The 26,200-nt window shown below is 41.4% G+C and overlaps 2 protein-coding genes across 2 annotated transcripts in view; one reads left to right on the top strand and one right to left on the bottom strand.

Moving 5' to 3' along the window:
- The window catches only part of LOC115124987 (lipopolysaccharide-responsive and beige-like anchor protein), a 295,611-nt gene that overhangs the window by 120,744 nt on the left and 148,667 nt on the right, over nucleotides 1-26,200 (top strand). The window contains exons 16-19 of the mRNA XM_065003331.1: nucleotides 5,151-5,275; nucleotides 5,686-5,703; nucleotides 13,098-13,241; nucleotides 15,685-15,821. Coding sequence (XP_064859403.1) covers nucleotides 5,151-5,275; nucleotides 5,686-5,703; nucleotides 13,098-13,241; nucleotides 15,685-15,821 — 424 coding nt within the window. The remainder of the gene's footprint in view (nucleotides 1-5,150; nucleotides 5,276-5,685; nucleotides 5,704-13,097; nucleotides 13,242-15,684; nucleotides 15,822-26,200) is intronic.
- Nucleotides 17,695-19,383, bottom strand: LOC115124986 (protein mab-21-like 2). Its single transcript, XM_029654492.2, has one exon. It carries the CDS (start codon nucleotides 18,952-18,954, stop codon nucleotides 17,875-17,877), a length of 1,080 nt encoding a protein of 359 aa, XP_029510352.1. The 5' UTR covers nucleotides 18,955-19,383; the 3' UTR covers nucleotides 17,695-17,874.

The following is a 26,200-nucleotide window of genomic DNA, read 5'->3' as shown; positions in this document are numbered from 1 at the left end:
TGTAAATGTGAAGTTATTAATCACCCTTTTTATGGTGTATCAATACACCCAGACACTACACAGATACAGGTGTCCTTCCTAACTCAGTTGCAGGAGAGGAAAGAAAACTCTTCGAGATTTCACCGTGAGGCCAAAATGTGACAGTTACCAAGTTGGCTGTGATAGGATAACACAACATTGTAGTTACTCCACAATACTAAGCTAAATGACATAGTGAAAAGAAGGAAGCCTGTACAGAATACAAATATTCCAAAACATGCTTCCTGTTTGCAACAAGGCACTAAAGTAATACTGCAAAACATGTGGCAAAGAAATGTACTTTATGTCCTGAATAGAAAGTGTTATGTTTGGGCCAAATCCAACAAACCACATCACTGAGTACCACTCTTCATACTTTCAAGCATGGGTGTGGTTGCATCATGTTATGGGTATGCTTGTCATCGACAAGGACGAAGGAGTTTTTCAGGATAAAAATAAACAAAATAGAGCTAAGCACAGAAAACCCAGTTCAGTCTGCTTTTCGACACACACTGGGAGACAATTCGCCTTTCAGCAGGACAATAACCTAAAACACAAGGCCAAATATACACTGGAGTTGCTTACCAAGACGACATTGAATGTTCCGGAGTGGCCTAGTTACAGTTTTTACTTAAATCAGCTTGAAAATTTATGGGAAGATTTGAAAATGATCAACAACAAACTTGACAGAGCTTGAAGAGTTTTCAAAATAATAACGAGCAAATATTGCACAATCCAGGGGTGCAAAGCTCTTAGACTCACGACTGTAATCACTGCCAAAGGTTATTCTAACATGCAATGACTGAGGTGTGAATACTAATTTAAATGAGAGATTTCTGTATATCAATGTCAAAAATCATGTTTTCATTTTGTCAGTATGGGGTATTCTGTGTAGATGGGTTAAAATAATTTTTTCATCCATTTTGAATTCAGGATGTAACACAACAAAATGTGAAATTTCAGGAGAGTATTACTACTGAAGGCACTGTACACACACACACACACACACACACACTCCGTCTAAGACAACAGACGTTCCCCAGTAGGCTCTAATGAGCGAGGCCTTTATGAGTAAACTAATTACTAATTACACAAGTGGTTTGTGTAAAAGGCTGCAGCCTTTAGTCATTTTAATTGTTGTCATCTTGAAGAATGGGTGCTGCCGTTATTCTGCCAGCGCAGCCCGCCACACGATGGACGAGCTCTGAATGATTTATCATCTTTGTAGAAACTCTCTCAGCGTACACATGCACGGCGCGTGTCACATGGTTTTTCCCGACGTGATACAGCGGCGTTCTCCGTGGGGGATTGATTGGCGACGGAGATGGCAAGGTACTGGGGTGGACGGCGGGTGGACGCACATCCAAGACCCTTCATTAGGAACCTGGTTGTGGTGCCGTTCACGACACGGCCAGCGGTGGAGATCGTTCCATAACACTGCGACTAATTACTCCACACTACCGAATACGTCCTCCCACTGATGGATGTGGAGGAAACCTCCTTGTAAGAGTGTGTGTGTGTGTGTGTGAGACTGACTTGATATTCATTTTCCTAGATGAATGCTGTGTGAGGCAGGATGATGAAGTGGTAATTAGGGTAGGGAGACTATCACACAGCAACAAGGCCTGGGCCCTTTGTGACAGGAGGGAAATCAGGTCCTGCACATTCTGTCTGCTGGATGGAGAGACACACACTCCAATGTCTCCTAGCACACACACATACACGCACAGGCATAACACATGCACACACACACAGGTATAACACACACAGGCATAACACACACACACAGGTATAACACACACTTGTGGTCTCAAATGTATTCATGAAGGTAGCCTAGCGGGTAAGAACGTTGGGCCTGTAACCGAAAGGGGGCTGGTTCGAATCCCAGAGCCGTCTCGGAGGAAAAATCTGTTGAGCAAGGCACTTGCTCTGGATAAGAGCATCTCCTAAATGACTCAAATGTAAATGCATTCCCTCTTTTCCGCTCGTGTGTATCCTCACACCCACGTTCACACTGAGCCCTCAACAAACAGGAGCGTTATTATATTGTGGGACCTAGTTTCTGTGTCATTTCCTCTGAACACCAGAGAGACACGTCCTCTCCACCTACTACTCCATCCCTCCTCCTTCCCTTCTTCTCTTCCACCGTTTCCTCATCACGTCTTCAAGCTCCTTAGTAGCGAAATACATTTTTAATGAGAGATCCTTGACATCTCTTTGCTTATGTGCTTTAGAATGTTTGCCTGTAAAATATTGAATAGTTGTGCTGTCTGCTTTTCCCCCATGCGCCTCTTATAAACTGCCTCGGCTTTACACAAACACGGGAGCTGAAGACCGTTTCTTCCTCTATTTCTCTCCAGAAAAGACCAGAGGCTGAGAGAGCGAGATATAAAAAGAGAGAGAGGGCGATAGGGAACAACAGAGGGATATGAAGATAGAAAGAGAAGGATTTATTTTTCATTCGTTCAGATAAATAAAGTAATTAATGGCTTTCATAGAACGACTTAAAGCACCTGGCTCTAAATTGTATTTATTTTCTTGTGTAAAGCCCCTCCCCTTTTAGAGGCCCTGTGTAGTCATTGGTGTTGGTCTGAAGCTTTGTGGGGAGCCCTGGGCTCCTGACTGGAGCAGCTACAGCAGCAGTCAAGACCAGATCAAACAAACTAGCTCCAATACGCACACACACACAGACACACACACACACGGATGTACAGACACACAAGTACACTCACTCACACATGCGTAATAGTGATGGGGGGGAATCAATAGTTACATATCGGGATATTATTTTTGACGATGTATGGTATTGTTTTGACAGTATCACAATGTGCTAGTTGGCTGTACCTGCTCCAAAACTCCAGGATTTTTCCCTCAGCTTGTTCTCCATCTTCTTTTTAAATAGGGAGCCAAGATGTTTTCAGCACTTTTATTTTCCTGACTGATCAAGACTCGTGTTCTCATGGCTCTCTCGTCTCTCTGCAGCAGACATTGTGAGCAATAGGTTTGGAACATCAAATCGGAATAAAATCGGCATATAGAATTGTAATACATATCGGATTGGCACCTAAGTATCGTGATGATGTCGTTTGGTGAGGTCCTGGAAATTCCCAGCCCTAATGCATAACCATGTACACACACACACACACACACACACACACACACACAGAGAGAGAGGGTTCTGGTTCTCCCTCGTACCTCTGCTGACACTGATACACACGTCACTCCACCTCGCCAAGGTCTGATGTCAACACTCATTTGGTGTTCAAGCTATAAATGTGTTTGACTCTATGTTCCAGTGTTGTGCTATTGTTTCCTCTTTTCCCTACAGCGTTTCCCCTTTCCCTACAGCGTTTCCTCTTCCCCTCACCGTTCTCATGTGGATTATGTTCTCTTGCTATTTAGACATTTATTTATTTTTTAACTCTGCGACCCCCTTCATTTTGATATTGTACGTTGTTGGTTTAACATACTGTATATGCAGACAGCCAGTGAAATATCAGGACATAAAAGAGCTGTCTGTCTAGAGGCTGCTACTTGGTGCTCTTGTCCTGATTTATATAGCCAGGTGGAATAGGCCCTGTTTACACCAGAACACTTCTCCCGTAGCACCACGGACATACTGACTTACAGCGCATTCAGAAACTATTCAGACCCCTTGACTTTTTCCACGCGTTACAGCCTTATTCTAAAATTGATTAAATTGTTTTTTTTCCCCTCGTCAATCTACACACAATACCCATAATGGCAAAGCAAAAACAGTTTTTTAGGCATACTAAAAAAAACAAATAGCTTATTTACATAAGTATTCAGACCCATGAGACTCGAAATCGTTGCGCACGAATACTTCTTCACTCTTCTGACGCAGCACCTTCTGACGCAGCACCTTGGGTTTCCAGATTTCTATCTCACCATGCTTCTATAAATCAGTACACTGGGATCTGTTTCGAGGCTGAGGCCATACACCAACCCTAATGCAACCTTAACAATAACCCAAATACACACCTGCACATGTCTTAGACCACTTGTTTTTCTCAGTGCTTTAATAGTAAATTGAATGTGTGAACCCAGCTCATAGGTGAAGAAGGGAAGTGTCTGGCCTACTGAGTTAGAGAGATTATGTTGTGTTCTTCCCTTGTGTTTTCATTTCTAAATGCCGAACACATTCCCTCATAATACCGTATGGAACACGTTTGGCGTAATTTAGTTTGACAAATTACCAGCTATTTCTTCTGGAGCAGTAAATTAGTTATTTAGATTAGGCAAGCTTTTTTCAAATTGGGGTGGGTGGAAAATAACATCTCACTAATGTTGGGAAGAAATGTATTTCCTCCTTATACTGTGTGTGATGTGCCTAAACAAAAGTAATTCATATTTTAAAATCTAATTTAAATTAAATCCCTTTTTTAGTTTTAATATTTTATTGCCTGTATGTACACAACACAATGCTGTGCGGTGGTTGTGACTCTTCATTAAAAGTTAACACTTTCCAAGTCCCTGAGATTGGGTATGTGTCCAAGATGGCTCCCTGTTCCCTATTTAGTGCACTACTTTTGACCAGGGCCCATAGGGAATAGGGTGCTATTTGGGACAGAACTTTAGTCTGAATGATTTACTACTGACCAGGCCTGGGTAAAGGAGGTGCAAATTGGGAAGAAAAATGACAGAGGCCTGTGGACATTGATTAATATTGGTAATGCCATCCCCCTCTCCCGCTTCCCTGTTTTTGTAATGGCGTTTTGGGACCAGCCCGGGCACTCGCCTGCTACCCGGGTAGAGAGGCTAGAGCCGAGGTGCCCTGCTGGGTCCCAAATGAGCCTGGAATGGGAGCACATCGGAGTGTGGGGGAAACTGATCACTCTGTCAGCTGCTCATTCCACCATAATGTATTTAGTGCTCGTTTCACAAGGGAGCATATTGTTATTTTGAAGGTCAGGGTTTTAGGTGGTCTATCTACTGTGTTCTATTTGTTGTGGTGTTGGGGGGGGGGGGGGGAGAAGATACCCAGCATAGCAAAACAAGGCTGTCTTTATGCTGCTGCTGGCCTCGCTACTCTGCACTGTGACTGGGGCTATAGGCTACCACCACGCTGTTCTGTAATTGCTAACACATGTGCTACCTCTGTTCCTCTGCAGCCGTCCTCGGGAGTTCTGGCGCCTCGACTACTGGGAGGACGACTTGAGGCGGCGCCGGCGCTTCGTCAGGAACCCCTTCGGATCCACTCACTCAAAGGCCACGCTCAAAGCTGCAGCCGAACACGGTCAGTCAGCCCTCCTCGCTCAACACCCAGCGTCCTTTGCTCACACCCTCCGTGAGTCTGTGCCCGCCTGTGACAGCAGGTCCACGGCAATAAAAATTAGCACTACAGTTGCCATAAGTGTTTTATTGTACCACAAGTAACAGTAAAAAAATAAGAAAAAGCACACCCTCATTTGAATTAAATAGTTCACACAGTTAACTGCCTAACCTGCCTCCCCATTAGTGTTAGCTATGTTAGAACGCAGTGTTCCAATAGGCCCTCACACACTCACATCCTGTCCCTTCCTGGATCCCAAAACTTTTACTTAGAATTTCTCCCCTTTCAGTTATTTAATGTCTGAGTTGGCATGAACCTTCAGTGGTAGCAATGTGAAATGTGTTTGTTTCCTTTTCTTTACTCTTGCATGACAGTGGTGCCTGGCATTAATGGTAAGTAATATGTCAAGACTCCCTGACTCCTAAGCACCAAGCCCTTTGGTTGGTCTTCTCCCCATTTCCCATGATGCATTATCATTTGACTTGTTGATAGAAAGCAGCAGGTGGGATCTTTCGTTCTTTCCATCTTCATTTTTCTCTTGAATGTTTCATTCAATGTTAAACAGCCGCCACTAACATTGAGTGGCTGCTGCCAACATACTGACTCAACTCCAGCCACTTTTTTAATAATGGAAATTGATGTAAAAAATGTATCACTAGCCACTAAACACTGCCACTTAATATAATGTTTACATACCCTACATTACTCATCTCATATGTATAGGTATATACTGTACTCTATACCATCAACTGCATCTTGCCATCTTTATGTAATACATGTATCACTAGCCAGTTTAAACTATGCCACTTTATGTTTACATACCCTACATTACTCATCTCATATGTATATACTGTACTCGATACCATCAACTGCATCTTGCCTATGCCGTTCTGTACCATCACTCATTCATATCTTTATGTACACATTCTTTATCTCTTTGAACTTGTGTGTATAAGGTAGTAGTTGTGGAATTGTTAGATTACTCGTTGGTTATTACTGCATTGTCGGAACTAGAAGCACAAGCATTTCGCTACACTCGCATTAACATCTTCTAACCATGTGTATGTGACAAATACAATTGGATTTGATTTGACACCAAGTATAGCAGCAATTAAAATACAAATGTGCTCACAAATGTAAATGGGGGGAATGTTGATTTAGGCTCGGTAGGTAAGTATTGTAGCTATACAATGATATGAATATAAATCACTTGAATCCCAGTCGGTATCCCACCTCAACTACCTTTGTTCCATGTTATTTTCCCTGCTTTAAATTCCCAATCATGGCATCATGCACAAAATGTCCACCATCTCAGGGGATGACTTGTACTTGATTTGATGAAAAAAAGAACACTGAAGCTACAGTGTCAGAATCACATGCGCTCAGTTTGATCAGCTCAGAGATGTCATTATGTTCATAAAGAGAGCCAGGTGAGGAGGACCAACGGTGTTGATGCCCATTTAACTAACCTGCCTCTTTTATGATGTCAAATCTTAATTGGCTTAAGGTCAGCAAACAAAGATACATTAACTTTCACGGGAATAATTAGGTGTTTCTTTGAAGGTGAATATTATATGAGGGCTAATTAGTTTAGGTGTAATTAATCATTTTGGAAATATCAGGACTATTAATTACACAATACGTCTTGTTTGTGTGTGTTGCAGAGAGAAACCAAAACTAGCTTGGTTGCTCTTGACCAATATCTCAACAGTACCATGTGGTAAAAGCAAGTCAAGGGTCGTGTTCTGTTTAAAAGGAAACGGTGACATCAATACCGTTGTATTACCTAGAAGACAGAAGTATCGATAAAACCAACAGTATTGATTACCTTTTACCACCAGGACTGGAATTGAGATTCAATTGATCCTTTCGTTTCCCTGGACTTGCTTTAAAAACAACAGGTGCAGATTCTGTTTTTAAGGCGTTTATGGAAAGTGTTAAACCCCGATTTCTGTTGAACTTCCTATGAGGACAACTAAACCAAAGTGAACCACCAGTTGAATAGTCACCGTCTCATTCTTAGCGATAACTAGGTTGGAGGAAACGTAGAATCCATGAACCACATTGGCCGTAGGACACATGTTCTCTAGCGTTCGAGTAGGAGGGACGTTTTCCCCGGAGTAGGCCCTAATCCCTAGTTTCTGCTAAAACGTTATCCTGCATATCTTGGATATTAACTAGGGAGCGACGTATACTACTATTTTCACACCACTAAGCCAGGCTGTGCTGCAACCATGCTGGAATATACAACGTGAAAAGGGAATGTCCGACCCAGCACAGTACGGTTCTGGTCAGCACAGTGTGAAGAAAGGTTTTAGTCATCTACCACATTCATTGGCCAAGTAGGAGCAGGAGTCCCCAGAGTAGAGCCTAATCCCTAGTTTCTGCTAAGACACTAAAGACCGTATTCCCAGTCACACCAGGGTTAGTGATCAGGGCCTTGCCTGTCTAGGCCTGTTGGTTTTTACCGGCTTAACCTATTGCACTCCACAATAACGGCCTGTTTCTGGCCCGAAAATGTCTCCAATATGTCACAGGGATGGAGGTAGTCCCCCCCCAAAAGGTGACATCAGTCCTCTTGACAAACGGCCGCCGTGACAGAAGCCAATAAGAATGTGATCTAAAAGCAATAAGCGTCTGGCAATCCCAGCATCCTCGTGGGCCCGGCGGGGACCGGGCGTAATGTCTGTGGTGTGGAGATGCAGCTGGAGGGTGGAGGGACTTGAGGACCACTGGTCCTTCTCTCTGTTACTTTGATACTCTCTTTCTCTCTCTGTTACTTTCTCGCTCTTTCTCTCTCTTTCTCTCGCTCGCTCTCTCTAGGTTTTTCTCTTCTCTATCTTTCTCTCTTTTCTCTTTGTGTGTCTCCCTAATTCTCTTTTTACTTTTCTCTCATTCTCTTTCCCTTCATCCCTTTATGTTAGATCGTTTCAAATCATCAGAGTTGATTTGGTCACGAACACAGGATACAGCAGGTGTAAGCAGTGATGCTTGCTGACATGCTCTCAACAATGAATGTTGAGTAGGAGCTCGACACAAGGCCACGTCTGTTGGCGCCATCTTACAATTTTAGTGCAATGAAGAACTGATTACAAAGGCATATGATCGTTGAAGCGTCAGTTGGTGACTTGTAATTGTTCTCCCCTCTCCATCACTGACTCACTGCTCTAGTAGGGGGCATCATCAGTAAGTCAATATAAAACATGCTCTGGATATATTCAACAACATAGGGAAGACATATTCTGACATATAGGGTGTGTTTTGCTTTCAAAGTCACTACTGTCGTAAAAAATAGCCACCAGCCAGTCTTGGTAATACCTCTACAGAGTATTGTCCTGTTAGTTGCGTATGCACACACACACACACACACGCGCGCTACCCTGCTGCATTTGGGGGAAAGAACATATCATTAAAATATCTCGGACTTGAGGCCTGACTGCGGCATCCATTTTCTGATGTAACCTTTCTTGTTGTTTTCATCGACCCGACATTTGTAACGGAAGTGGAGCGCAAGGCGAGAGTGCAGTCGTGAGTTTTCAAACAGGGAACAGAGGTCATATCTGGCTGTAATTATTCTGATCCCATGAAACAGGGAAAATAGAGAGAAAACCCTCCTCTTTCCCCAAACAAAACATTTACTGCATGATCACATCTGCATTTAACATTTATTTCCAGTTACAAGAGTGATGGCAACACTTTTCAAGTCATGAAAACACGCTCAATAATAGATATTAGACATAGTTAACCGGTAAGAGAATTTAAAAAACAAAAACATTTGGGGATTTTTAAGAAGTATTGTATTCCTGTCAACTTATTTAGCAAAAAAAAGTGCATTGTTTGTTACCATTACCTTACTCATCACAACTTCTGCATTTTACTAAGTATAAGTAAACACTTTCCTAAATGGCATCTTTTTTATGTAGGATATGTAGGAGGAAAACATTCCTGTATTTAGGCCATGGACAATCCTTAGATTCTATACAACTGTGATCATTCATAACCAGCCAAGAACCTTGAGGACCATTTCCACTCTGAGAGCCCCAGCCGGCCTGCAGACGCGTGGCGGTCAGGCTGGTTGGGTCGGTGAGGGGGCTAGTTATGTATTTATGGCTGGAAAGAGACATCCTTTCTGGGGATTGATTTGGTCCTGCCCTGGGTGAAGGGAGGGCTGTGGAGGGAGGCTGGAGGAGAGGTGGCTGGCAGAGTAAATACTTGAAGACTAATGTCTCTGTTCAGCAGATCAATACACGCCTCATGACTCCAGCTCCTGGCCATGGTCTCGTTAAAAACACATTTGTTAATTCTGACAATTTAATTGCTCTTGACCAAGCATGCCTTGAGCTTTAGTAATGTAAGCATATGAATTAGCATTTTGAACCTCTGGCAATAGGGAAATGACCTGGGCCTCAACGTAGCATGTCTTTAGTATAGCGTGAATGTAGCATTTTAATTTTGAACCTCTGGCTAGAGAAACAATCGGGCCTGAAAGTGTAATGTAGGCAGGTTTTAGTCACGTTTGTGCCCCCTGTTCCATCTCAATGAATGGTTTGGGTGACATGACCTGATGGGTATTTTGTTTGTGGCATTACGGCTTATTTCAGAAACATTTGTGTTGTCGCTTGTTAGATCTTATAAAATGTGTATGTGTTTTATTCCGAATTATTTGTCAAGGATTTATAATGCATCCACAAAACGCCAGACATTCACACTCACTAAGACTTCATATTTAAGCATTTAGGCCTTAGAGGGTGTGGTATATGGCCAATATACCACGGCTAACAGCTGTTCTTAAGCACAACGCAACGCCTGGACACAGCCCTTAGCCGTGGTATATTGGCCATATATCACAAACCCCTGAGGTGCCTTATTGCTGTTATAAACTGGTTACCAATGTAATTAGAACAGTTAAAATAAATGTTTTGTCATACCCATGGTATACGTTCTGATATACGACGGCTTTCAGCCAATCAGCATTCAGGGCTCGAACCACCCAGTTCATAATTCTAAGTAACATAGACAACAGTTGACAGAGACATTGCTTCAGCTGAAGGACATGTAGAATGTGTTAGCCTGTGAATATTTAGACACAGCCTAATATCCATTGCATTTTTTAAACTTTTCACTGCCATTTAGTTTTTACTGTGCTTTGGTTGTTTCACTTTTAAGTTGAAATGGCGTTAAATGGATTTTAATTGTTTGATACACACTCCCACATTTCATCATAAACACACACATGCATTCAGAACACTTTTCTGTACATATGTCATATATCAAAAATATACATCATATCAATTATGTTTTCAAGAATACTATATTTTATTTTATGTCATTATGTAATATTGGGATACATGTATCAGAAGTATAATCTAATAATTGAGTTTTTATTTTCTTAACTTCTCCTGGCTGTTTATTTTTATTTACCAAGTAGTTTCGAAAAGCAGCACCATGTTTGTATAATTGTATTTGCACACAACAGACAATCTAACATGACCAATTCTGATAATACTATTCACGACTAACAAGTAAATCATTCACAGCCTATTAGTAACATTTATTGGCGAACTAGTAAGTTGATATAGTAGCAGTAGTTGTCACAGTAGTGTTTTCTTCTTAGTTGTAAACACAACCCAAGACCCTTCCACATCCATATGCTAGTGTGTTGAGTATTGTGGTCTTCCCAGGGTGAGACTTAGTGAGCATGTTTATGACAGAATGTACAGAAGTTCAAATACACATGTCTGCCTTTTTCATCTCACTCCTGTCAGTGAGAGAAAGTCGTCCCGGCCCATCGGTCTGTCCAGTCAGTTCACTTGGACGGTGTGAATATACTATACTATTGTAGCATGTGGTATGTATTAGAGATCTGGTAGTCATTTCAGTGCCGCTAACTAAAGAATCCTCCGGGGAGACTTAATTACAGGAAGACCAGTCTAAATATCATTGAGCTGCATATTTTCCATGACATGAGATTTCTCAGCTCTCTTAGACTCGCTCTCTCTCTCTCAGCTCCCTGTCTCTCACTCTGCTCTCTTTCTCTCAGCTCCCTGTCTCTCTGCTCTCTCTCTCTCAGCTCCCTGTCTCTCACTCTGCTCTCTTTCTCTCAGCTCCCTGTCTCTCACTCTGCTCTCTTTCTCTCAGCTCTCTCTCTCGCTTTCTCTCAGCTCTCTCTTTCTCTCTCAGTTCTCTCTTTCTCTCTTTCTTAGCTCTCTCTTTCTCTCTCTGCTCTCTTTCTCTCTCTGCTCTCTTCTCTGCTCTCTCCTCTCTCTCGGCTCTCTCTCTCGCTCTCTATCTGCTCTCTCTCAGCAGTTTTGGAGTCCATATATTATAGTTTGTGATGTTGAGAAAATGCTAATTATCTTAGGGTCTAACCCCGTCAGGTGATGCTGCTCAGAGAGATTGGAGGGGCCACTGGATCACTGTCCAGTGGTTTTGGAGTGGAGTGCAAAGAAACCATGTTGAGTGTAACACACACACACACACACACACACACACACCAAGGGCCTGCATGATGAGGGTTCTGTAAATGTTTGCAGATTACTGTTTCTCTTAAATCCTTTTGGACCTGAAGTCATGTTAAGTAGAAGAAAAAAAAGGCAGTAGGCTTTGGAGGCTCTTTTGCTTTGTTGTAATATCTTTGGCTCATGTTTCTGGATATTGGATTTGACCAGAATTATTTTTTGTTTTGATGACTTGTAAGGGCACAGCACAGGCAAATTGGGGTTTTAACAATGCATTTATATTTTCTTATCAGTACATTTTATACTTTACATACAATGTTGTATATCTGCATTAGAAATACACTGAAATACACGTTATTGCCTGGGTATCAATTAAATTACACAGTTGGATTTGGACTATTAGATTAGTGCCATTCAGGTAATACAATAAAGACAAGTCGATACAATGTCGCGCTTTGACATTGTAACCTCATTCCGGCTGCCATGTGGGTATAGCTAGCCTGCGTTGGGCACAGCGCCATTGGAAAATAGCTTTATAAGTTGAGAGTCCGATTTGTTAACGTAACCTTTTATGTTCACAATAACCCCGAAGGCTCCCAAGAGTCATTGCTAGTGTTCCAGCTGGGTTTATGGCTCTATGATAACTTGACAAATTATACAATAATATATGAAAATTGCATGAAGTTCTACTTAAAATTGTTGCCAGTTTTCTGTCATGGAAACATCAAAACTAGTTTATAAAACCATCAGCTTGAGCATCTTTATGTTGATGTTATTTTTCGCATGGAGTTTTCATTGTACTAAGAAGCATATTAGCATTCGATCCATGTTGCATTTGAATGTGCACTTGAGTTATAAACTATTGCTTTATATCATAATTGTAGCATTATTCCATTTTTATCAGACTTATTCATGCTATTTTGTCAAATCTTAAAATACTTTTGACCAATTTAATTTCGAATCCATTCTGAAGTGCAATGCAAAACGTCAAGACATTTATGGCAAAATAGACAACTCACCTCAATAAATATTTATATTGACATTTGAATATTCACTTTACTTTCATAGTACGAATTATTGATCATTTAAAAATGCTACAATATGAATAGATTATATAGCCTTGCATTTTCAGTATTCTTTTTAATATAACATCTGTCATACCTGTGATATAGTAAACTATCATTAAACATAGCCCAGAATAGCAGCGTATATGTTGTCTATATATTTAAAACGTTTATTTTTAGGATACTAACCTCTGTACAGAAAGGTCACTTGGTAAAAACACAATTACGTTTGGATGGCGGTTTAAAATGCTTTTCTTCTTTCAGCTCCGGAGGAAGATATCCTCCTTGGCAAACAGTCAATCAGAAGTCACGCGATGGGAAATCAGAACTCTGAGAGTGAGATATTGTTGGATGGCGACGATGACACTCTATCATCCTTGGAGGAGAAGGAATTGGAGAACCTAACAGGTAACGCATGCAGCTCCATCCGTTTTCATGTCCCAGCGCGCATCATCTAGAGGGGGCTGGGTACGCACGTTAGTTGAATTCTCCCCCTCCCGCCTTTAAAGCGTCTCCATTGCTAACGCGGGTGCTGCTACGGGTACTTTGAGGAGCGCATGCAGGATAACGGGGCTCCCGAACGGTTAATAAGGGGGGATAACCTCCCCAGCGCCTCCCATTACCCCTGGAGTCTCATGATGTTTTGTGGTGCTCTGGCTTTGGGGGAGTAGAGGATAATAACACACACAAACATGTCCTATTGGCGCTTGTTTACAAGTTCACATATCTCAAAACAAAGCCCATTTTTGTTTGTAATTAAATTATAGTACAAAAGTACCAACACGCTTGCGTAGTATGATTCATAGTTAGCTTTTGACACGGTAATTATTTTTTTTATCGTTGAGAATTAGACTATAATTGAAGAAGTGAACTGTGCATTTTGTCTAAATGTTTTGGCCTCGAGGTTCATTTATATTTTGGGGCCTACCTTTGACTTATTTTATGTTAAATGTTAAATGAAAACCGCAAATTGGTACTCATGACAAGTGCGATATTTTGACACATACATCCCATGTGTGCCTATTTTATGATTGGGCATGGCATATAGGTGCACCGCGCACGGTTTTTAGCTAAACGGTATTATTTTCACATTTTAGAATAGCACTATGGACCTTAAACATTTTCTGTGTGTTTAGTTGTTTATGATTGCTCTAAATGTGCATTTTCCTATATGAATCCATGTCGAATAAATAGTATAGGCTGAGATCAAAGCGATTGTAGGCCTTGCCGTTAACAAAACACATACAATGACATTGCTGTCCAATTTCTTATCCACTTTAAATCCATTATCTCACACTCATGTTGATGTAAATGTGGCTCCCTATACCTGGAACTCCTATGGGCCTATTAGTTATGTTACTAATCGGATTGCATCCTATATAATCCTCAATTTCCCCACATCATGGCTTTCCAATATAACTTGTTCACCCACTGTAGACTAATACGCTCAGAGCGCAATTATATGAAAACACAATGCCCACGATGACAATAGGGTTAAGGGGAGATTCCATGCATAATAAAGTGACATGGATTCTGAAATGAAGTGGAAATTGTCATGTGGGTTTCCTACTCCTCTGACTAGACAGACAGACAGGACGCAGCGTCCCAGTACAGGCAGCTGTCTGTCGGAACAACACCAGGTGTAATTGAATGTCTCCATGGCAGTGATTGAAAAATGTTATTTCACGCCCGGATTACATGCTAATGCTCACAATGCTCGGAGGGCTAAGGGGGAGGGAGGGGGAGATGGCAACAAATGAACATATCTGTTTATTTCATAGCCATCCGTTTCGGAAAGACGTGGGTGCTTGGGGAAATCAAGCCGGGCTCTGAAGCCCCTTTCTGCCGCGCGGCACATCTGCAAATACAATGTTTATGCACACGTGGAGCGCGGGGCAGGAGCGGCAAGAGCTTACACGTTGCTCCCTCGAGCGGCCTTCTCATTGTCATACTGGCATAAATTAAGATTGATGAGAGATTAAACAGACGTAGCACCAGCCCGCAATCAATGGGGCCTGATTGACAGCTGATTCTATTTTTTGACAAAGCTGGTCTGTCTTGGGTTACGCAGATGCTGATATTTTATTTTACCCAGCGGGTCAAACCACCTCTCCCTCCCTGTAGTCTAAAGAGGAACTTTTCAGATCATGGTGATCCTGGTTTCAGTGCTTATCAACACGCAATATTAGATCTAACTCGATCTAGCAAGGAAATGAGGTCTAATAATAATGCTAATAATAATTGTGAAATGTAAAATTGCATTCTTAATTTAAATTGCAGTTACACAAATCATTTGCATGCAGTTTTAAGCTAGAAATTATACAATTGAGAATTATATTTATTTTTCTTCTTGACCTTGCATCTGATAGATAGGCGGATACAAACGACCAATCGCCTTGAGCAGGAATGCCCAACACTCTTCCTGGAGATCTACTGTCCTGTAGGTTCAGTCCAATCCTAATGTATCATATCTGATTCAGCTAGTTAAGGTCTTGTTGAGCAGCTAATTTGTAGAATCAGGTGTGTTAAATTAGGGTTGAACTGAAAACCCACAGGACGGTAGGGTAGATCTCCAGGAAGAGGGTTGGCAGCCCTGGCCTAGAGCAAATGTTTTCCCTCATTAAAAATGCATATGTGGCCTTCTCTATATTGTTATGGTATTTTCACGGAGACAAAAAGAGCCATCAAAGTCAGTGCGTGCCCTTGTTGAGTTTATATGTTTACTTTTACACGCTGTTGCCCTTTGAAAAAACTATTGCTTTCTCGAGGAGGGGCAGTGGGTGATTTTTGTAAAGCGGGCTAATGTTTGCTTTCTGGCCCATGCCGTTGTTGGGCCCTGTCTGTCTCCTAGGCCCTGTAAACATGAGCACTAGCGCTCAGCTGGTCGCCCCGGCGGTGGTGGTGAAAGGAACGCTGTCCATCACTGCGTCTGAACTCTACTTCGAGGTGGATGAAGATGAGGCCAGCTTTAAGACGATCGATCCAAAGGTAAGAGAAGGGCTTTAACTTCCATTGATCCAAAGCAGGCCCTCCCGTCATTCTGTAAAACCAGCTTTCAAAATGGCTCAGGCCTTTCTCCCAGTCCTTCCCTGACCCCAGCACCTCCAAGTCATGCTTTTCTGCAGCCTAATTGCTTTGTAAAGCCTTTAAGAATTTAGTAAATAACTCCAACCACGAACATGCGTAGACTAAAAGCCTTTAGGCTATTGCATGACGACTGTAAGCAGCCTCGAGTTCTGCGATCATCATCAGGTCAAATAATTATTGAATAATCCAAATGTAGATCGAGACTCAATAATCTCTATAATTGAGATTATAACAACCGTATAGGCGAAAATGCTGTTATGTGGTGTGTGTATTTGCGTAGTGAAAGTGAACATTAAGCCATAGCTTCACTCGTGCTTGAATTGCATTGGTTTGGGTGGGCTACGTCATTGACAACATCACGTCTCTCTGAAAACGGGTGTTTGCGCTGCAGATTCGATACACAAAGGCCTCAGAGCCTGCAGAAGCATCACAAGCAAACGTTTGAAAAATAAGTTAGTCTATCGCACATCGTAATACAATGTGCCTGATACAGAGAGAAGACTAGGCTTGCTCTTCTTCCTTCGGGTCTTTCAGTTGTTCGTGAAATACAGCCCAGGAATCAGGAATAGTGTGTTGGCCAATGACTTATGTTGTGGTAGGTTTTGTTGAGAACAAAAACCATGAAATGACTTGAATTTATTATTCGACACCTTTGAAACGTAGCCTATATGACTCATTTGAATATCCTAAATAACAGGCTATAGTAATGAATATTCATTTCAAAACATCCTCTTTCTATTTGTATTCAACAGTTCAGTGATAAACCAAATAGGCTGCTGCTAATGGATAGCCTACTGTACTAATATTCCCGCGTGGTGTTTAGTCGCTCGTAGCGAAAGCAATATGAATCAGGTCTCGTTAAGAAATGGGCCCTGACTTCCCCTGGCTAGTCATTGAGTGACAGTTGTGTATCTTTTTTTTCCAGCAGTCTGCGCCCAGGGTTATTGGCAATAACAGTTATAATCATAATCTAGTTATAATAACAGAAATTCATTAATCAACTTTTGGGGTTTTATTTTCGTGCGTTAACATTTTCCTATTGAAAGGGCAAATTAATTAACCTGAATTTAGCAATGGTCTATTCTGGTGAATGGGCCTACTACAAGTGGTTGTTGTGTTTCTCTTTATCCTCGTGCAATTTCTCCACTGAATTATAGCCTACCCAATAGTTAATACACAGTAATAACAGACATGCATACCGGTGTTTAAATATGATTTTTTTTGCAGCCACATCAAACTGTCGACTAAATAGACGTTATTTTTTTGTTAAAACAATTTGCATCAAATTGAACTAAATTATAGTGTGCTATATTAATTATTCCAAGACGAAAATTAATGTATGTTCTCTGATATGCATAATCATGCAGAACTCGTATTTTGTATCAAATTAATCTAGGCCCAAGATTTACCGAATGTAAATGTATTTAACAATCCTGAATTCTGTTTTTCACACAGGAATTGATTTCACTTTATCTAGTAAATATACATTTGTATTACTCTTACTAAACAATGCCAGTTCTCAAAACATGTATACAAACACAAGGCCAAGTTGTAATGTCATTTCTTAGTTTTATTAACATTTCAGTTTAAGGTCACGTAATGAAAAATTGGAACTTGGCACGCTACATTTTTATTCTTTCACTTAAAGATTTTGTGCATATAATTTTAAATAAACATTTATTCACTTTGTGAAAACATTTTAAAACAAAACAACCAAAAAAGTATTACATTTAGCTTAATGTACCTTCACGTTCTCCCTCTCTGAATGGCAATGTCCCATTACACTCCGTTGTAAAAGTTTTTTTTTTTGTTTAGTTGTTTTTAATTTCTCAATTGTTTCACATTGCTCGGATGTGAAACCAAGATCATGACGTTTTCCTCCACTCTGAAGTGATCTCAAAACGTCACCTCGGCCCTAAATAGCAATAGTATCACAATCAGACAATTCGACAGTTTATAATTTGTCCAAACTTTTTGCATTAGTGAGGATTTCCCTCGCCAGTCTCCACGTCTGCTTTGCGGCAGCTTCCAGGGCCGAGTGCGGCTTCCCCTGAAACAGGTCCAAATTTGGTAAGAAATAATGGGGGCATCTGCGGCACTGCAAACACGAGATGAGCTGCAGCAGAATTCCGTTGATTCGATCTCCGAGGCAGGACTCGTCCCAGTCGGTCTCTCTCGGGTGTTTCTCACACTCATACAGCAGCAGGGTCTTCATGTGGTAGCTCTGGAGTGGCTGACCGGGTAGCTCGAGATGACGGTCACGGAGAGTCTTCAGGACCGAGAGGCATCTTTTCCTGCAACCCGCCATCAGGAGCCTATTCTCGGCCTCGCTGAACTGCAAGACCCAGGCGTCACTCTCAGCCGAGCTCTGTTTCCCGGTCAACGAGTAGCACTCTTTGGAGAGCAGGTTAAAGCCCTCGGCCTTGACCTCGGCCACCCGGTTCGGACCAGGCCAGGGGATATGGGGCATGGGCCACTGGGCAGCGCTCCTAGGCCAGATCCCTGTGCACTTGAACGCAGGGGTGATCTGAACCACGTATCTCTCCCGGATCCTTAGTCTTACCTCACTTGTATCTGCTACCATTTTAACCACGTCACGGTAGCTACACTTATCCACCGCTTGCGCCACCAGAGTCTGAAACCTTGAGCGGATCTTCCGGGCGGAAAGGTAGCCCGAGGCCGTTATGAACTCGACCCAGAGAGACATACTTCTTTTGCGGCCGTCGCTCAGCTTCAGTACAGCGCAGCCGGGCAGAGAACCGTCGTCAACAAAGTTGAACACTCCCATCTGGTTGAGGTAGAGGACCACCTCGAACTCGTTGGGGGCTATGACCTCCATCCCCTCGAAGCGCGCCTCTATCTCGCTGAGAGAGGAGATGAACCGGGGTTCCTGCACCTCGACCTCCTTCAGGACGTCCGACACTACCTTACACACCTCCCTGATAGTCTTTGCAATGGCCGCTTTTCGAGTTTGGCATCTCTCGCTGTAGTATTTGTTGAGCTGGTAGACCAGCTTTGCCTGCGTCGCGATCATGTTTGGGCAGAGGTCCGGGCTGTACACCGGCGAGTCGCAGTACGTTGACGGATCCAATGCTTACCGGTAAAGCCAGAGGCGAAACGCTCTTCTCCAAGCAATGGAAAAATGATATAATTAAACTTTTTTTGCGTACACAGCGGATGGACGTCAGACAATGTCGGAAGGATACCGATAGGGTTGCAACGTAATAGACTACTAAATATCAGTCCAAGTCATATGCAGTAGGCAGCCCCAGAATGGGGTGGGCTCAGTGTACAGTATAATACTGTCCGTGTCCTCGCGCTTGCAGAACCTAAAGGATAAAGCTCTGGTCGTGACCACTCATCTCTCCTTGTCCGTTCGGTTGAACGTGAAAACTACGCGTTATTCTCCTACCTTGCCCCACTGTTGTCCACACTCAGCTGTGCGAGCTGTACTTGTGTAGTTTATGAATGGTCCCCTAGAAGAGTGAAAGGGGTCGGACTTCTCCTCCTGCAATCAACGGCGGAGCTGTCAGTGCAACCAGCCAATCAGAGGCCTCTCCGACAAGCACTCTTTCACGAGAGGCACACTTTCGCTCTCCAACATCCTGCGCGCGGAGCCTCTGCTCCCAGGTCGAGATTTTGGAAGATAAACGGTTCCTTTTCGTATACACACTTTGTGCTCTTTTCTACGAAGTATATTTAATACGTTTTAAAGACAGCTGTGTCTCTTTTGCCTTGACCTAGCCTCCCCCCCCCAGGTGTGCACGTGCTCAATATAAAATGGAAACATTTAGAAGGAGAATAGTTTGCGCATTGAGTGATGCTGGATACCTTGCAAGGGAAGTGTTTATTTACTTGCTCGCTTCATGTCTGAATGGCATCAATTTGGAACCCTTTTGTTTTTCTATGGCAGTTAATGAGGCTTGATACTACTTTATAAACATCAGCACTAAGGTTTTAATCGCTTTCGACAATGAAACCAATATGTTTTTTAAATGCTGTACAGTTATTGTATGTATGAATTATTGGACTATTCGTGCATTTGCATATTTCTTGTGAGTTGCTAATTTATGTATATCAAGCTATTTTTGACTGATGTTTTATGACATTTGTGCGTCAAGAAACAAGAGCCTAATTTTATTAGAAAGCGCGTCTCCAGGCTGCGGCTTCAAGACGATGTGTGATAATCAGGTTAACGAGATAAATCGAATGTTCAGTGAGTGTACAATATTTCTAATATTTGTGTTTTTGTCTTCATAAAATAGCATATCATTATGTTTTCCTGATTTTGAGTATTTTTTTCTCTCCAGTCTAATAGGCTAAAAGTTGTTCACATTTCAAACCTCTAACATATTCACTTGTCATAAAGGAAATGCTTTTTGTTTGTCATTTTGTGCTAGTGATTTCATCTTGGTGTATCGTGACAGTAGATTATAGGCCTGAATAGTTAAAATTACACCCAGTAATTTCCCGCGGATATCGGATTAAGAGCAACAACCTTCCCCTCGCAGAAATGTGTTTTATTGTTTTACCATACAAATTTGGCCTACTAATTTCCCTAATATTCTATCGGCCAAATTAACATAATATTACTTCCATATTTGACCCATTTCATGCCATTGCACAATTTAAGAACAATTCCTCCTAGAATGGATGCGGACTACACGCACCTGCAGAGCAAGTTTTAGCACGCGTGTCATTATAAAATGTGATGAAGGATAATAAGACTACAGGCCTATTATTTTAATTGATATCGTAAGACCCTTTGAGATGTTAAAAACGTGGTATTCCATAGTTCTTCAATACTATGTTTGGGGCCTGTTTTATTGCAGCCTATTTGCCCATGTCGTTTTATAAAGCGCATGTTACATTAATAACGCCTAATTCAGAAAAAAACTAAAGGTCTGATGTTTCTCTTTTCACATTCTGATTACAACAATTTAAATATGTAATTGATTTCCAAGAAGCTCAATTATATTTTTAAATCACTCTAAAGACATAAACAACCGGCTTTTTCTTTCTCATTGTGCGCTGTGCATGGTTTTCTAAAAATGCACATACTTTTAATCTGGTCATCGCTTTATCGGCGCGTGAACCTTGTCGGTGATGAATAATAAACGGACAGGGGTTCTTCGCGCGGGCCCGGGATCGTAATTGAAGTCCTCTTATCACCCCAGACGTCATGTTAGATGACTTAAGAACCAATCACCGTCTCTTCGCGGGCACAGCACCGAGACGCGCGGGGAGAAGGCGGGGTGTGAGACTGCTCCTCAGACAGTGATGCTGCATAAGAATGGCCCAAAAAATATCGCATCAGTTAAATGAAAGCTACTTAAGTCCTGTTTGCAAAACTATTGATCTATCTGCAGCTCTGAAGCTTCTTTGCCCGTCCTCCGGTTGTAGACTACTCAAGTTAATGAGGCGCAGTTTGTTAGGAGCTTTGGCATTAAATTCATTAGGGAGTCAATTGGACATTCTCTGTCCAGTGGACGTCGTTTTTATGTCGGGATCCCTCGAGGCTTTTGGCCTAATTAGACATAAGTGTTTTAATTGCAACGACTTTTGGCTATTTGGAGCTGGAAATATCTCCAGGTCCTTGTTGTGGTGTTAAGCAAAGCACCCAATGACGCGGAGTTAACATGGCTTATCAAAAATCTATTATTGATGATATGAAAACCTTCTTTCGCATTCTTATGTACGTTATGAAGTTATTGCATAAATGTATATATTTTTTCTCTTTTCAAATATATTGTTATCATACAATAGTCAGCGAAGCTAGTTTAATGTGTTTAGCCATATGGGGGAAAAACTGCTTTGGCAGATTGTTTGTACATTAAACAGAGACAGACTAACATTTTAAATGTAATTGATGGTAATATTAGTACATGACTGAAACACTATTGTCTCAATGTTATGCAGGCTTTATACAGCCAATGCTTTTTTTGTAGTTTAGTATGACTAAAACACAACGATTATTTCCCATTTTGGAAAATATGTTTTTTTTGCGCCAAATATACATTATGTTTCCCACAGATTGGTCAGCATGACCACGACACAAAGGTTAATGGACTGAAACATTCCTGGAATACTCATGTACTCTATTTAGCTTTAGTTTCTCATTCTCACCACATTCATTGTAGCATCGGGTTTAGCTGAAGACTGGAAAATGCAACCACTGAAAATACAGTGTGGATATTGAAATAAGCCACAAAGTTGCCAGAAACCAAGTGATAAAGTGTCTTTCGGTTTTTTAAACAGTAAGATGGCAAATGCCTGTGGACTTGTCATTCTCCTAGATTCCATTTGTGTTGTTGAAGCTACTAACACTACAGAGGGTACAGATTACTGTAGTGTAGGAGATGAGGTTGGGTGATATTTGGGGAGACATCTTCTATGATATGCCACTCAAGATATTGCAATATCTGATACAATCGTTTTGCGCAGTTAATGAGTAAATCATTCTAGCCTGTGCTGTTTTTGTGCTCATTTACTATAGTAACGTTACATAATCTTTGTATTGTGAAACAATAAGGCTTAGTTAATTAATTCAGACTTAATTTTGAACATATTTAAACAGCCTAACTGATAAAACTGCACAGTTTTGGATTTGTTAAGTTCAAATCGAGTAGTCTTGCACTACTACTCAATGTCAAATATCACGATATTCAATTTGATCATATATTGGCCCAACCCTAGTAGGAGACCTCGGGACAGATTCACAAAACTCACTGTCTTGATTAACTAACTATAAGCCTAGATGTTGAAAAACGATATAAGTGTAATTAAGGGGTGTGTGTGTTGAATATTTGAATTTAATTGAGGGATATTTTTGATTGGCTATTTCTTGGTTCAAGTTAAGTAATGTAACCTCAAGTCTATGTGATAATTTTCACTTATGATGAGTGTCTTTGGTGTTTACACATATACAGTGCACATTTACAGTTACAGCCTTATTCTAAAATGGATTACTTTGTTTTTTTCCCCCTCATCACACAATTCCCGATTATGACAAAGCAAAAACATTTATTTTTTGTTATTGTGCAAAATCTGAAATATGACATTTACGTAAGTATTCAGACCCTTTACTCAGAACTTTGTTGAAGCACCTTTTGGCAGCGATTACAGCCTCGACTCTTCTTGGGTATGATGCTACATGGTTGACACACCTGTATTTGGGGAGTTTCTCCCATTCTTCTCTGCAGATCCTTTCAAGCTCTGTCAGGTTGGACGGGGAAAGTTGCTGCACTGCTATTTTCAGAAAAAGGCAGATGACAGCATGATGCTGCCACCACCACCATGCTTCACCGTAGGGATGGTGCCAGGTTTCCTCCAGACGTGAAGCTTGGCATTCAGGCCAAATAATTACACCTTGGTTTAATCAGACCAGAGAGTTGCCCCCCCTCCCTTTTGTACACTCACTGTTTGTTTGTTACCTATCCATAGTCACTTCAGCCCCCCCCTACATGTACAGATTACCTCAACTAGCTTGTACCCCTGCACACTGACTGGGTACTGGTGCCCCCTGTATATAGCCTCATTATTCTTATTGTTTTAGTCTACTTGGTAAATATTTTCTTCTTCTTGAACTGCACCGTTGGTTAAAGGCTTGTAGGTAAGCATTTCACGGTAAAGTCTACACGTTGTATTCGGCGCATGTGACAAATAAAATTTCATTTGATTTTTTTGTCATGGTCTGGGAGTCTTTAGGTGCTTTTTGGCAAACTCCAAGCAGGCTGTCCTGGCTTTTTCTGAATAGTGGCTTCTGTCTGGCTACTCTACCATAAAGGCCTGATTTGGTGGAGTGCTGCAGAGATGGTTGTCCTTCTGGAAGGTTCCCCCATCCCAACAGAGGAGCTCTGTCACAGTGACCATTGGGTTCTTGGTCACCTCCCTGACCAAGGCCCTTCTCCCCTGATTGCTCAGTTTGGCCCGGCGGGGTCTCTGTGTTCTTGGGGACTTTCAATGCTGAAGAAATGTTTTGGTGCCCTTCACCAGATCTGTTCTTTGACACAATCATGTCTCGGATCTCTACGGACAATTCCTTTAACCTCATAACTTGGTTTTTGCTCTGACATGTATTGTCAACTGTGAGACCTTATATAGACCGGTGTGTGCCTTTCCAAATCATGTCCAATCGATTGAATTTACCACAGGTGGACTCCAATCAAGTTGTAGAAACATCTCAAGGATGATCAATGGAAACAGGATGCACCTGAGCTCAATTTCGGGAGTCTCATAGCAAAGGTTCTGAATACTTATGTAAATAAGGTATTTCCTTTATTTAAAAAAAAAAATACATTTGCAAACATTTAAAAAATCCTGTTTGTGCTTTGTCATTATGGGGTATTGTGTGTAGATTTATGAGAGAAAAAAATATATTTCATAAATTTTAGAATAAGGCTGTAATGTAGCAAAATGTGGAAAAAAGTTAAGAGGTCTGAATACTTTCTGAATGCACTCTATAGGCATGCTATACACACATATATATATATATATACATACACACACACACACACACACCCTTCTCAAGAAAATGCAACCTGGAAATATTTGCATGATCCTGCATATTTGGTATTTTGCATTAACCATCTCTGTTTTATCAAACCTGTTCCTATCTTTAGTTTATAGTTGGTGGAGTGGCATTCATGTCAGTGTAGTAGTCAACCTACAACATACATCTCCTATCTGTTGTTATTAGCAATGTTCTGGATCTGGACTAGAACCGTAGTAGAATTGACGCTGTCAAGAGACGAGATAAGCCACATAGACGCAAACGTTCGTTTGGAAGTTTCTAGCAAAAATACTTGAACTCTAACCGAACAGGCAACGTTACATTAGGTACCGTGTGATGTATGGTTTACTTACAAACTTGATTTATTGTGAAGATTTAAAAAATGCAAAACTGTTGAGATTTGACATTCTTTTCCCCTGAATCATGCCCGACTGGAGGAATAGTACTCAAAGACCCTTGGCGTGCAGCTTAAGAAAGAAAAAAAGAACGGTTAAGGGTTTTTATTTTAGACTGCAAGACTGTTTAATATCAAAAGCACAGTTCAGGCCCTGAGAGATGAATACACGCCCCCAAGTGTGTGTCCCAAATGACACCCCTATTCCCTACATAGTACACTACTTTTGACCAGAGCCCTATGGACCTTGGGCAAAAGTAGTGCACTATATAGGGAACAGGGTGCCATTTCGGATGGGACACACTCAAAGTCGTGAAAGTGTCCAAATGTAAAGTAACATGCTAACTGTAGCTTAATGAAATATATGGTGACAGTAAGTATGACTTATAAAGACAAATTGTAAATACACTTTGAATGTCAGACAGGGTCAATATACACATATCTGGAAATAAATTCTTGCCTTCATAAGCGACTGAAGCAAAATTGTGTGAACCGGAGTTCAACTGATTTCACACTGTCGTGACAACACTGCACCTATTATGGGCAACGCATGCAACGCTAGAATGGTATTTGTGTGGGTTTTTGGTGTTCAAGTAGTGTCTATGCATGGATGGTATTATTGAGGTTATATTAGGTGTAGTTAGTCATCACAATGTCCTGTAGTTTCAGAGTGTGTGTGTGTGCGTACACATGTGCACGCGCTTGTGTGTATTTTGGCCCCATCCTTTGACCTCTCCTTAATTCATACAAACATTTTGTGTGAATCATCTTTAGGACTCATCATTCACTATTCGTTTCAACATTATCACGGATGTTCCCTTAGCGTGTGGATCTAGAGGGACTTTTTTTCAAGGAAAGGCTCGCTTTTGGCGAAAAGCGAAGTAAGGCTGCTTATTCTTAAGGCTTGTCACACTTTCTTCTAGGGTTCAGCTGATTTGTAGGAACAGAACGAAAACAAATAGTCTCAGAGCCATAAGGTTGATCCCTCTTAGCCAAACAGAGTTCATTTCCGGTAGCCTCCTTCAGAATCCATCATGTTAGAGTACACTACAGAACTGCAGAGATTCTAGAATTCGGTTTCATCTCCGTGTACTTCCGCTTTGGTGTCTGTGCACCTTATATGGCATTTTGGATTCTGACGTCTATTTGAAGTCATCCAAGGCCATGTTCAGTGCATCAATGGTGATTATGCTAATCATGCAGATATTACACGTTAATACACATGCTATAATGATTATTATAATTTGGGGGATTTTATGTAGCCAATATATGCCCTTGTTTTGTTTTATGGTAATTGCATAACTAAAACTAGATTTATTACCATCAACACAAATATGATAGTATCCATGTAGCATAACGTGACACGTGTTATTG

Source organism: Oncorhynchus nerka, linkage group LG18, assembly GCF_034236695.1.
Source record: "Oncorhynchus nerka isolate Pitt River linkage group LG18, Oner_Uvic_2.0, whole genome shotgun sequence".
NCBI classification, from domain to species: Eukaryota; Metazoa; Chordata; class Actinopteri; order Salmoniformes; family Salmonidae; genus Oncorhynchus; species Oncorhynchus nerka.
This window is presented reverse-complemented; position numbering and strand designations above follow the sequence as displayed.